At 40.2% G+C, this 11,933-nt stretch overlaps 1 protein-coding gene across 1 annotated transcript; it reads right to left on the minus strand.

The window, feature by feature from the left end:
- Window positions 1-6,207: 6,207 nt before the first annotated feature.
- LOC115823291 (rho-related GTP-binding protein RhoV-like) lies at window positions 6,208-9,358 on the minus strand. The gene is made up of 4 exons (XM_030787336.1): window positions 9,334-9,358; window positions 7,043-7,225; window positions 6,876-6,934; window positions 6,208-6,651 (listed from the first exon to the last, which is right to left on the minus strand). Exons 1-4 carry the CDS (start codon window positions 9,356-9,358, stop codon window positions 6,208-6,210), a joined length of 711 nt encoding a protein of 236 aa, XP_030643196.1.
- Window positions 9,359-11,933: the final 2,575 nt, after the last annotated feature.

Here is an 11,933-nt window from a genome sequence, read left to right on the forward strand (position 1 = left end):
ATTTTTTTTTTCCCCTGGAGGGGAAAAGCGAGTAGATTACAAACAGATAACACTGGAATTTAAGGATTTGAATTTATAGTGAGTTTCTGGGATATTTTTCCAGTAAACAAAAAAAAAAACAATAATAATAATTAAAAATAAAACTCTTTAAAGTTGAATGGAGACAATGAGTGAGCGTTTAAGTGAAATTTGCTTGCTAGTATATTACGTCACTGGAATTGCCAAGGAATTGAAGTGAAGACACTTGAATGCACAGCTCTGTAGTGCTTTTTTTTTTTTATTATTATTATTTATGGATTCCAACCATCTGGAACTGAAGTTTTCCATAGGAAAGAGGACAGATTGCAAGGAAAAAAAAAATAGCCCTGCTTTTCTGTATCTGTTCTCTTCGGTGGAACTTGTAGAGATGGAGAAGAGTTGGTTTACTGCAGAGGCTAAAAAGAGCAGTTTATGGTAAGGTAAGTGGAGAAAAAGAAAACCATCTCTCTAAAGTTTGCCGCTGATGTGCACTGTGAGTGAATGCCTCTCACTGGAAATCCTGACACAGAAATTGGGTAGCTTTAACCATTGTTTGGGCACTGACAAAGTCCCTATGCCAAACTAAGATGGAGGAAATGCGGTAACTGTCACACAGCGGTCATATGACCGGTCTGGCGATACCATGGTAACGGCCCATGCAATTGGGAGGCAGTTGAGACATGCGTCAACCGGAAAGGTTCCGCATTGTGTCAACAGTAAACTTTAAAGCAAGAAGTGCCCTTTCAAAATTCCTGTCGAGACAGAATGACCAAGTAATTGCCGAGTAATTGTACTGTCTCAGCGTGAAACAACAAAACCCAGAGTTTGCTTGCGAAAATGAAATGATGTACGGTCTCTTGATTTACTAAAAGGGCCACATATCATTGGGACGTTCTTTATTTAATTTGCAGTGAATGTGATTTACTGGTAAATAGCTGGTGGCTCATGTGGAATATTACTGAAAAGAGGGGTCAGTATCAGAAATGACCTTTGACACGGTTAGCCTGAACAACTCATTTGTTCTGCCATATCATGGACGGTGCTGTTCGTTTAACATTTCGCTTTTTTGTTTTTTTTTTTCCCCCTCTCTTTCGTAACGCTGATGGAAGATTCTAGAAAGCTGAGAAGAGTGGCTTGGATTGGATTCACTCAACAAGAGCCCTCGTCTGACCACCCTGTCAAACTGAATGTAAGAACCTAAGGAGAAACTTCCCTGTTCAGCCTTGGAGGGGGGGAGAAGAAAAAAGACATCCAGTGACTGCTTTGGATATAAAATGTTTTTTTTTTCCCCTTGAGATCCCAGGAGAAGGCATTGATTGTGAGAACTCTACTGCAGAGCAGCACCCTTGTCCATAGACTGTGACTTAATCAGAGCCATAAATAATTGTTAAAAACAAACAAACAAACAGACAGACAAACAAACAAACAAACAAACAAAAAAACTAGTCTTCTTTTTGAAAAAAAATCTTTCAGTTTTATACTAGCGGTGGAAACCATATGAGCGTGTGAGACGTGAAACATTCGGCTCAGCTCTTCTGAAAAGGATCTCACCCTCCACGTCTTGCCTCCGTACGCTGTCATTGGTGACTTTGCACACATCTCGTTTACCATTGGCTGTGAAGCTTCTGGAAACAACACGTCTCTTCCCCGTACCTGTGCTTCGAGAGCCGAGATCCGTCTGTTAGACGCGTCACGCTCCGTTTTGCCTGCCGGCTTTGTTCGTTTGTTTCTCTTAACATGAGCGAGCAAAAAAAAAAAAAAAAAAAAAACCACGCAAAAAAACAAAATAAACTTCCTACTGTTAAATGTGTGCTGGGCACTCTCCGACCCAATAATATTTCTGATTTGTGACCTTTATGAACAGAGAGAAAAAAAAAAAAAGGAGAAAGGGGAGCCTAATGTGACCCGTAAAGCCACTCTTTAGGCGGACCTGCCTGTGATAGCTTTAAAACTGAGCTGAAATTTTGTTTGGGTTTTTTTTTTTTTTCCCCAAGACAGTTTCTTCATTTCCTTGTGATCAGCCTCCTCTTTTTTTTTAAGAATGGACTGACCTTCTGTTTTTCTGTAAAACAATACTTGTGTGTGTGTGTGTGTGCATGTGTGCGCGTGTGCAATCGCATGTATGTGTGCGTTTGTGTCAGCGCGTGCGTGTACGCGTGTTCGTGTGTGTGCGTGCGTGTGTGTGTGTGCGTGTGTGTGTGTGCGTGTGTGTGTGTGTGCGTGTGTGTGGGGTCTGCTGTCCAGGTGAAGCAGAGTGTAAGCCACGCTTGCCAGTGAGCGACTGTTTGTTTGTGAGTCTGCTCCCTTCTCTGCTCTACTGTGCACTGTGTATGGGTAATGTGATAAGACACGTCGACGTCATTAACTTCATCACTGTGCTCGACCAAGACACTCAGAGGAAAACAGCAAGTGTGACAGCCATAGATCTCAATAAGCAACTGGAACAACCTCGACATTGTCCTCCCTCCATTACTTCCTGCTTCTCCCCGCGGTCATGGTGCTGAAAACTCGTACACAGAAATACACAACAACAACAACAACCTCCTCCTTGACTACAACCTGGATGTAATGTCTCTAGACCCTTCACATGCTATTACCTCTTTACCTCACTCTTTTTTTTTTCCTATGTCACTGTCTGTCGTTCTCACTCTCACTCTCTCTCTCCCTCCCTCTCACTCCCTCAGCATCACACCCTCTTTGTTTTTGTTGTGTCTCTCTTTCTCTCCCTTACATTTTCACTTCTGCAGGGGCTCTATAAACCAAGTCGTCCCTTTAAATGTGAAACGGGTGGCTTCCCCCCCCCCTCTCTAAATTAGAAAATAATGCGAATATCGTTACCTTGCTTCCTTTGTCAGCGTCCAGTTGTTGTGCCAGTAAGAAAAAGCCTCATGTCAAGGTTAGAACATGTTGAAATTTAGCACAGTAACTTGAGTGGATCTACTGATTATATTTCAGCTGTATGTTTTGGTTTTCTTTTTTGGGGGTGGTGGGGGGAGGGGGGTCTCTGGCTTTTTCCATTTCTGTTAGGACCTCAGTACCTACTCAGGCTTTGGAATGGAACTACTGTTCCTGCTCCCTCATGCAGTCCAACTGTTGTCCATTCGATTTTTTTGGTTTTGTTTTGTTTTGTTGTTGTTGTTTTTTTAAGTTAAGCATTTATCCACAATGAGTCATGTGATGGTGAAAACAGGGCAATATGTACTTAACCACGTGACGAGCATGTCACCCCTGTGATCGTGGTGCTTAAAGACATCAATGGTGGATTGGTTCAGTGAGTGGAGCTGGAATGGACCAACTAATTATCCGTGGAGGTTGATTTGTTTTGGTTTTTTTCTCCCCTTCCCAGCCTGTCTTTTGCTTTCCATGTCCAAGGCTGTATGTAATTTATGTGACTGAAAGCGTTGTATTTGCAAACACAATGTGTCATTTCAATGATTAGATACTTTTTTTTTTTTTTTTTTAACAAGGAATATTTAGTTGGTTTCTTGGTACTTGGAATACCATATATAGAGGTACTGTGTGTATTTTCATTCAAAAATACCTTTAACTTGAAACTGACCTCTTGTAGTCACATTCACACAAACATAAACACAAATAAACTCTATTCATCCCCTCAGGGACGTTCTCCACAAAACTAACCACAAGCATAACGCCTTGTGAATTCTGCAGAAGTAAATGTTTTCTTTTTGTAGAGCCAAGGCAAAAAAAAGAAAAGAAAAGAAAAAAGTCATCTTTCCCCTTGTTGCAGTCTGTGTGGAAACTCATCACTAGATTTCACGACAACTTTGACATCTGATGTTTAAGAAACGTTTGTAAAAGCAAAAGATATACGCTCTGCGTATTTGCTGGTGAGTTTTTCCAGCTAACGGGTCCTGTGCACTTTTGAACAACAGATACCTCTTGTGAGAGGTGATGATGATGATGATAATGGTGATGAAGAAGATGATGAGATGATGACGTCAAAGAGCTTTGACATTCATGATCGATCAAGTCATTGTCTGCTGACGAAATCCAAGGTCAGATCTATACCTCACAGAGGAGTCAGTGACAGCAATAGCCCCGTGTGTTTGGTGCATTCCTGGACACGTGGGGGGACGGGGCGGGGACGAGGGGAGGGGGGTGTAACGTGAGGTACAGTTGTTAGGTAATTGCTTTTTTTTTTTTTCCAGCTGTAAATAATGTAATCCATTTTGAGAGAATGAAGTCTTTGTTAGTGAAGTTATTTTTATTGTATTTGAAAGGAATTAAAGAATAAGGCCATGATGTTCTCTGAAATTGCTGTCTCTTGTGTAGTTCTGCTCACCCAATCCGAACAATTTAGTACTGTACCGTTTATTTATTTTTTTTTACTTTCCTGTTCTTAGAGCCATGGGCTATAATCGTATACAGCATTACTGTATTGCATGTAATATGTGTATGTGTTTTCCCTTTTATCTAAAATCGCGTTTTAATCCGTTTACAGTTGCGTCGTGTTTTCCTAAATTTTGCTTTTATATTCTGGAATTTTCCTTTTACTTTTTGAAGCCTTGTTTGAACAAATGAGTCCTATAGGGGTCGCTATCGTGCAATTGTGGTTCGGTTCTGTGGTTGTCAGGGCACATTTAGTTCCCTCAGATAAAAGTGTTTGCCTGCAGTCACCGCCAAAACCGCCACCCAATCAAAGCGCGATAATACTTATACGGTTACATTTAGTTTTTATCCTACTTGTCAAATGGTCGCAAAGAACTGATGCTATAATGTGTTCTAGAATATTTATAGTGTATAATTGGCTAAATTGATATAATTTATCAAAAGTAACAGTCGTCCTCTTAGACAGTGTAATTACGTCTGAAAAGGAGCGCGCTTAAACGCGCCATCACAATGGTCGGGAGAATAGAGGGATCAGTCACCTTCGCAGATGTAAATCTTCTCTTTCAAGTGACTAATGTGTCGGCATTGCCTGATTAACCGGCCATCCTTCCTTTAAATAGAAGTTAAATCGATCCGAAATTTTCTAATGGGAATGAAACTCGCCGTCTGGTCCTTAAATTAATAACTATATCCAGCCACCTGGCTCAAACACAGCCCATTACTTCGATTGTGACAGAGAAATTAATAAACAAAACAAGAATAAACAAAACTCATAACAAAACCAACCATAGTAAGGTGTTTTGGAATGGCCAGTAAATGTTTCTTGCGAAACTCTTATTATAAAACTCGCATCCCTAAACCGGTGTTGTTTTTAAACGTTTCAATTAAACTGTGCGGATGACGCAATCATTTACATTACTTTATTTCACAACGCAATGTTACCCTAAGAGAGTTTTTTTTGGATCAGGATAAAGCTTTTGATTATCGTGCTTTGTTAAAGTGTAACTGATGTCAATGTCCTTTGTCGTGCAAATTAGCAGCCCGGAGTGCTACTGGCTAACATCCAGATTTCCTGCTGTGTTGCTGAGTCAAAATCCCAGGGTTACACACCACTCTATTCTGCTTTCCCTCCTAATTTTTCTTAGGACTGTTTAAATCATTCACAGCCATTCCTCTTCCTCTGAAACAGCTCGTTCTTTCCTCTTCTGGCTTGTGCCGAAAGAGACGACGCAGAAGAGACGTGCTGCTGATGTAATTCTAGAAATAAAAACTAAACGAATATTAAAACAAACAACAACAACAAAAGGAGTAAATGTTAATATTATAACTGGGAAATGGCTGCAAAGGAATCAACAGCCAGGTATATGAAGTCCTAGGGCGGATTTATTCATTGTTGGTAGGCATGGTAACACAAATAAGCACACAGAGGAAGAAGAGAAACATTTGCATAGATAATCTACAGACAGAAACAAAACAAAAAACAAATATAATGTACAAGACATTAAGAGAGGAAGACATAGAAAAACACATGCCTACATGAGAATTACAGCATAACTGGAGTAGCTCTGAATGCTTTGTTTGAATGGGTTTCATCAGTAGTTTTTAGGAATTCAGGCTACAGTAACTGCTCATTATTCACAACCATATTGAGGTTCTTGAAAGGAAATCTCCTCCTTGTAAAGGATGGCCATTTTTACAAAACTAGTCCAACTAAACATGATTCCTGGCACATTAAACCCAAATAAAACACCACAGCTTCTTAATACCCAATTAATGTAATACTGCTTTGGTATCAGACCACCAACATCCCTCCAAAAATGTTCTCTCGCCTCGAAGCTCTCAGACAAAGCAGAACAATTTCCGCCATCCTACGCTGGAGAAAGTCTTAACTCGATCTAAAAACGTAAGTCTGTTTGCTCTGTGGGCTTTGTGCTTGATAGCAGCAAAGATAGCAGTGTCAAAGGCCTCCTTGAGACTCTTTTGGGTCAGAGCTGAACACTCTACATAGTCCTGGGCTTGGATCTGCTCGGCAAGCCTGCGGGCCTGATACGCTGGAACCGGTGCTACCTGGAACTTGTCCAAGCGAACGAGGACATTGACGTCGTGGCGAAGATCAGACTGCGTCCCGACAAGGACGATGGGTAACGTGGGGTTATGGGCTCGGAGCTGAGGGATCCATTTTGTGGAGATGTTGTGGAAGGAGTCAGGGTTGACCACGCTGAAGCAGAGGAGGAAGACGTCTGTGTGTGGGTAACACAGCGAGCGGAACCTGTCGTACTCCTCCTGCCGAAAGACAGAGAGGAATCTTTGCCAGAACTTGTGATTTTCAATCAAGCTTTTCAAAATTCTGATTAATTAAAAATTAAACACTTACAATATAATGCAAATCTGTGTGAGAAGCAAAACCTGGAGCATATCACATAAAAAAAAGTACCATGTAAACCATGGCAGCATAATATGTCACTCCTCCTTTATTGTATTTAATTTATTTATTTATTTTGATATACCTGTCCAGCAGTGTCCAACAACTGAATCTTCAGTGGAGTTCCATCCACCCTTACCTTCCCTGTGAGATAATGGATCAAATCAAAAGCTATGGATCAGCCAACACTCTTCTCTCTAAAAAATGAGTCTTGTTTATGCCAAAGTGACTGTGAATCAAATTATGACTTACCAGTGTAGACATCAAAGGCTGTCTGATAGTAGTTGCTGGGAAATCCACTGGAGATGTAGCTGATAATCATACTGGTTTTCCCAACAGCACCATCTCCGACTAACATGCATCTTATAGTTGGTTCCTGATCCATCTTCTTAGAAAACTTTATGCTAAAAGTTTTTGGCCTATTAAGGTTGTTATCTGTTAGAGGCGCAAATTAAACACAATTTAAAAGTCCGGGCTTTTTGAAAAAGCGCGCCTAAAAGCATGTTTGACGGAATTGAGTTATGTGTACATCAGTAAGGTAGTCTACTGTACGACAACAGTGTCATTCGTGCCACCACTTCACGCGGTCTTTCAATTTGAATTTTAACTGCTGCCCAATCAGCTGCGTTAGCATGCCAGCGTTAATCCTTTGATGTTTGGAGGACATCGGCCACTCCCTCAACATTTGGTCCAGCTGTGAGGTTCCTAAAGTGCACTAAACCAAAACGAAAATTGTAAAATAATTAGCTTTACTTACTAAGCTTTGTTCACTTTCACTTCAATGCGAAGACGTAAAATTATTCGCAATACAACGTACAATGTCTGATAATAAGGTAAGGAGGGTTTAATAGGCCTAAGTGTGATACACTACCACTGAAGCCAGAAAGTGATCGATTCCAGAATCCAACTAGGTTGGATGTTCCAAAACATTTACCAGATCATAACAAAATCAGCTACCAAAGCAAATCTGTCTGGGCCTAGCGATACACATGAATCCTTTTGACCGTACAAGGAGGTTAACAACCCCAAGTAACTACCTCAAATGTTTCTGTTAATACTGATGCTTGGCTGTTGAAGTAATTAGCTGGCGCACAGTGTACTAACACCAGTTAAGTACAATCACCGTTTTTCGCCAGCTGTAATGTATTCTATAATGGACATCTGTTTGAGCTGTCTGTAACAGCTAAGATTTACTGTATTTGTTCGTTGTGCTTTTAGGTCCCCACCAGTAGGGAGCAGTGTTGTTCAGGAGTAGAGCTAAGATCTATGTGGTCAGTGGTTAGAGCGTTATCACTATCCGTCCATTGTTTAAACCAGATAAACCAGTTTAGAGCGCGGTACTTACGACATTTACCAAATTTCAAGTCTCCACGTAAAATGGGACAACTGTTGCTTTACATACAAATACGAATTCCCCAACCGACCATCGACTTAATCGTCTCAAAAAGTAAGGTAAAACCATTCAAAATGAGCACGAAAATAATATTTATAATGTATACAGATTCTCTTTAATCTTTTTTATTATCGTTATTCTGAAGTTGGGTCGTTGCACTATGCGTAATTGTGGTGTGCATCTCTGGCAGCTATCTCTGATCTCATTATACACGTTCTTTCAATAGTGAAACTCCTTAATTAGACATATAAATTAATGCAAGACTGAGATCAGCTTTAAAAACAATTAGGCCTATAGTAGAGGTGGCTGTTATTTGTTCCCATGTTAGATAAGCTATCTAATACTGTGACATAATTTAATTAGATGAGACAAAAGTCTTAACGTTTTCAGACACTGACACAATGAATCAATAAGACACCTCTTGAACTGTCTCGACTTCCCCTCAGATAGAAATTATTTGTCGTTGCGGGCGTCATCAAGCCTCAAGCCCGGTGGTAAAGTTAAAGTCAACAGCTTGAACCTGACATGGAGTTGGTTGAAGATCTAATTTACGTTATGGATTGATTACTCAACTTACGAATTTGAGCCGCATCTTAATGAGATGCGCTCAGCAGCTGTCCTGTATCAAACCACACGTGCACATCTCCTATCCGGTTCCACTGATGCAAACCCTAACAGTTCATGTGTTTTGCATTGATTGGTTTATGAAACCACTGACATCTGCTGCAGTCATTTTACGGTGATGATATAGGTGCTAGCGAACTCTCCTATATGTGTCCAAATTGTAATTCAAATCTTTTTCTTTTTCTAATATTGGCTCTTTTGTATACCCCCTTATTGTATGTTAAAGAGGTCCTATAAAGTTGAAGTAAAACTACACTGGGTTTTTTTGGGTTTTTTTTTTAACTCCTACGCCCTGCACACTGGTGTGCTGAGGTAGCACTCAAAGCAGAGGGAATATATTTAGGGTGAAAAAATGTAAAATTAGACAAGGTCTCTTATCTTTCAGTATAGTCAGGAAGCTCTGGGTGCATTGTGTGGTGCTGTCTGCGTTTCCTGTGCACTGTGACTGTGTTCCTTAACCACTGCCACCCCCCCTCCCCCCTCCACTTGTGGTAGGGATAGTGGGGGGGATTTATTCCCAGTCTACTGTGGAAGAACATCTGGAACCCCATCCTCGTTATATCAGCAGCATCCATCCTCAACCTGAAACCAGGAATTCTCTGACTGAACATTTCCCCCCACAAACTCAAGGTAACAACACCACTCAGGAAATAGTACATAATCCTTGTCTAGGAGCCATTGTATGTCATCCTTTTTTTTTATTTTATATGTATTTCCTTTTTTGAAGGAGGAACTTGTATTGTGAGCAGTTATTTTGGAGATGCTTGATTCCTATATTTTTAAATGGGCTTAAATGTTGTGTTTGTTTTCTTTTTGTTAACTGACACTTTCTCCATAGTATACGTGGTAGATTCAGATATCTGACAATTTTTGTGGCTTTGTTTAGTTTCAGTTAGTTTAAATCAAGGCAGCCTGAAATCAGAGTACACTTTTTTTTTTGCCAGTATTGCTGATGATTTGGAGTTGGTGTACCTCGTGATTTGTCCTACAGGGGGCGATAAGTCTTTGCCCTCTCTCAGACATGGTCACAATCATCTTGTTTATACAATACAGCCTTAGTTAGCGCGAACAGCATGGCCTTAGTCTGTCCTACTGTGCATAATCTCGCCCTAAAACCCCTTTGTCAAAAATCCAGTTCTTCAACAATCTTTTGGGTTTTTTTTTTTTTCCTGAAACAGTTTACCTCTCTTTTTTTTCTCTGTGCTGCTTTACACATCCACAGAGTCTGTATTGACATTCTGTGTTTTTTTTTCTTTTTTTTATACTTTAGACTGTTCAAATCAAATCAGAGGACTAAGACTTATTGACTGGTATTTGGCGGTTTGGCTGAATTTTGAGTGAGTCAGCACTTTTTTTCCTGTGCCTTTATATTATGGTTAATGTCCATTCAGCTCCAGTACAAGTACTAATGTGGTTTGGTTAATGGGAACTGAGCCTTTGCCATTTATTGCGTAACCAAGATGGAAAAGCACCGACTATTTTCCATCAAAACAGTTCCCATTCAAAGTCAACAATTAACTATAAACATTTCCAAGTGGCCACTTAACATCGACTTGTAACTTTGATTTTTTTTCTGTTCTTTGTTTCCGTTTTATGCTTGGAAAACCACAAGAGCAGTTTGTATTGATTAATCCATCTTTGATAATCCATATTTGGTTCCTGCTAAGTGTATGGTTAGTAGCCTTATTAGTAATCGATTTGTCTCGGTAGAGTTCCGTTTTGGAGAGAGGAAGACTTCTTCACTTGAGAGGTCAGCTTCCTGAACCAGGCAATGCGCAATGCACTACTGTAAGTTTAGTCTGATTAATTCAACACAACTTCATATGAAATAGTGTAATTGACATAGACACTTACATAGTCAGTCCTGTGTAATTACAGGACCGTAATAACCTGAGGTAAACTGCATATTACAAGTGCTCATTGATATATAAGACTATGTATGTACACAGCTGTTAGATTGCCACAGACAACATGCTGGTTTTGGTTAGTGAAAAACATACGGAAGGCTACACTGTACAAAAAAAAATGAGACTTACTGCTGTCCGCTCTCTTATCATTTCAGTGAAGACCTGCCAGAGACAAGGTGTTGAAAGAGAAACCATTAAGCATAATTGCGGCCATTAGAGGTCTTGCTGCGGTAAGGTAGTGATCAGCGTTTCCTAGCTCAACCCAACCTTATCTTGAAACACAACACCTCAAACGCTTCTCTCTTTCTCCAGAGCCGCGCCGGCCTCCCTATAGCATCTCTTCCCTTACTGTCGAAACGGTTCCCTCCGTAACTGAGGGCTAGTCAGGGTAACGTTGCGGCGTGTCTTTGTGGAAATATGTTTGAAGCTTTAGCTGTCTTCAGTATCGCTTTACGCTCTGCTGACTTCAGTGCATACTGTTGACTGCACTACTAACTTGCACTACACTGTCTACCTTCACAGGTTACTATGATTCACAATGTTTACATGATACTGCACTGACACTTACACTGGTACATAAAGCTGTACATCCCCCATGTGCAATACCGCTGTTCACACTCGCCACTTTAAACTTTAAATCTAAGCGTCCTTCACATGTATATAGTGTATATATTTCATATTCTGTTCCATATTCTGTTATATTTATTGTGCACCCTCCATGTTCCTTATTGTTCATTACGCATACCTCTCTTTTTATATTTTTCTTTTATATTCTTATAGCTAACTCCTTTTATATATTTATAACTCTCTTTTATATTTTCTCCTCTCTTTTATATTTTCTTTCTCAGTATACTCCTTATTCCCCTACTCTTAATCCCCTGTTTTGCTCTTCTACTCCTTGTGCTCTTATTGCTGAGTTGACCTGTTTCTCTCTTCTCACACATTTCATTGTACCGTTGACCCTGTGTCAACCTGCATATGACAAATAAACTCTTAAACTTAAACTTAGAAGTTCAGCACGCATGATGAGTCTCCTCGGTCATACGCACAAATCCATCACTTTTTAAGAACCAGATTTATTAAAACTGATCTGTACAAATCTAGGTACTGAAGGTCAGCTAGGCCTGTGGTCCTGAAGTAGAGGACTTGGTTATGATTACTTTTGAGCATATCGCTCTCCCGATGAATGATGGTAACAGTGTCTAGCGGTATCCCTGAG

This window comes from Chanos chanos, chromosome 1 (assembly GCF_902362185.1).
Source record: "Chanos chanos chromosome 1, fChaCha1.1, whole genome shotgun sequence".
NCBI classification, from domain to species: Eukaryota; Metazoa; Chordata; class Actinopteri; order Gonorynchiformes; family Chanidae; genus Chanos; species Chanos chanos.

What these genes read in the sequence shown, in the direction of transcription:
- LOC115823291 (XM_030787336.1), bottom strand. Translation starts at nt 9,358, where the DNA reads ATGGGGTTCCAGATGTTCTTCCACA. An exon ending in GTTCCAGATGTTCTTCCACA is followed by an intron (nt 7,226 to 9,333) that starts GTAGACTGGGAA and finishes CGCCTCTAACAG; the next exon opens with ATAACAACCTTAATAGGCCA. An exon ending in AGCCTTTGATGTCTACACTG is followed by an intron (nt 6,935 to 7,042) that starts GTAAGTCATAAT and finishes ATTATCTCACAG; the next exon opens with GGAAGGTAAGGGTGGATGGA.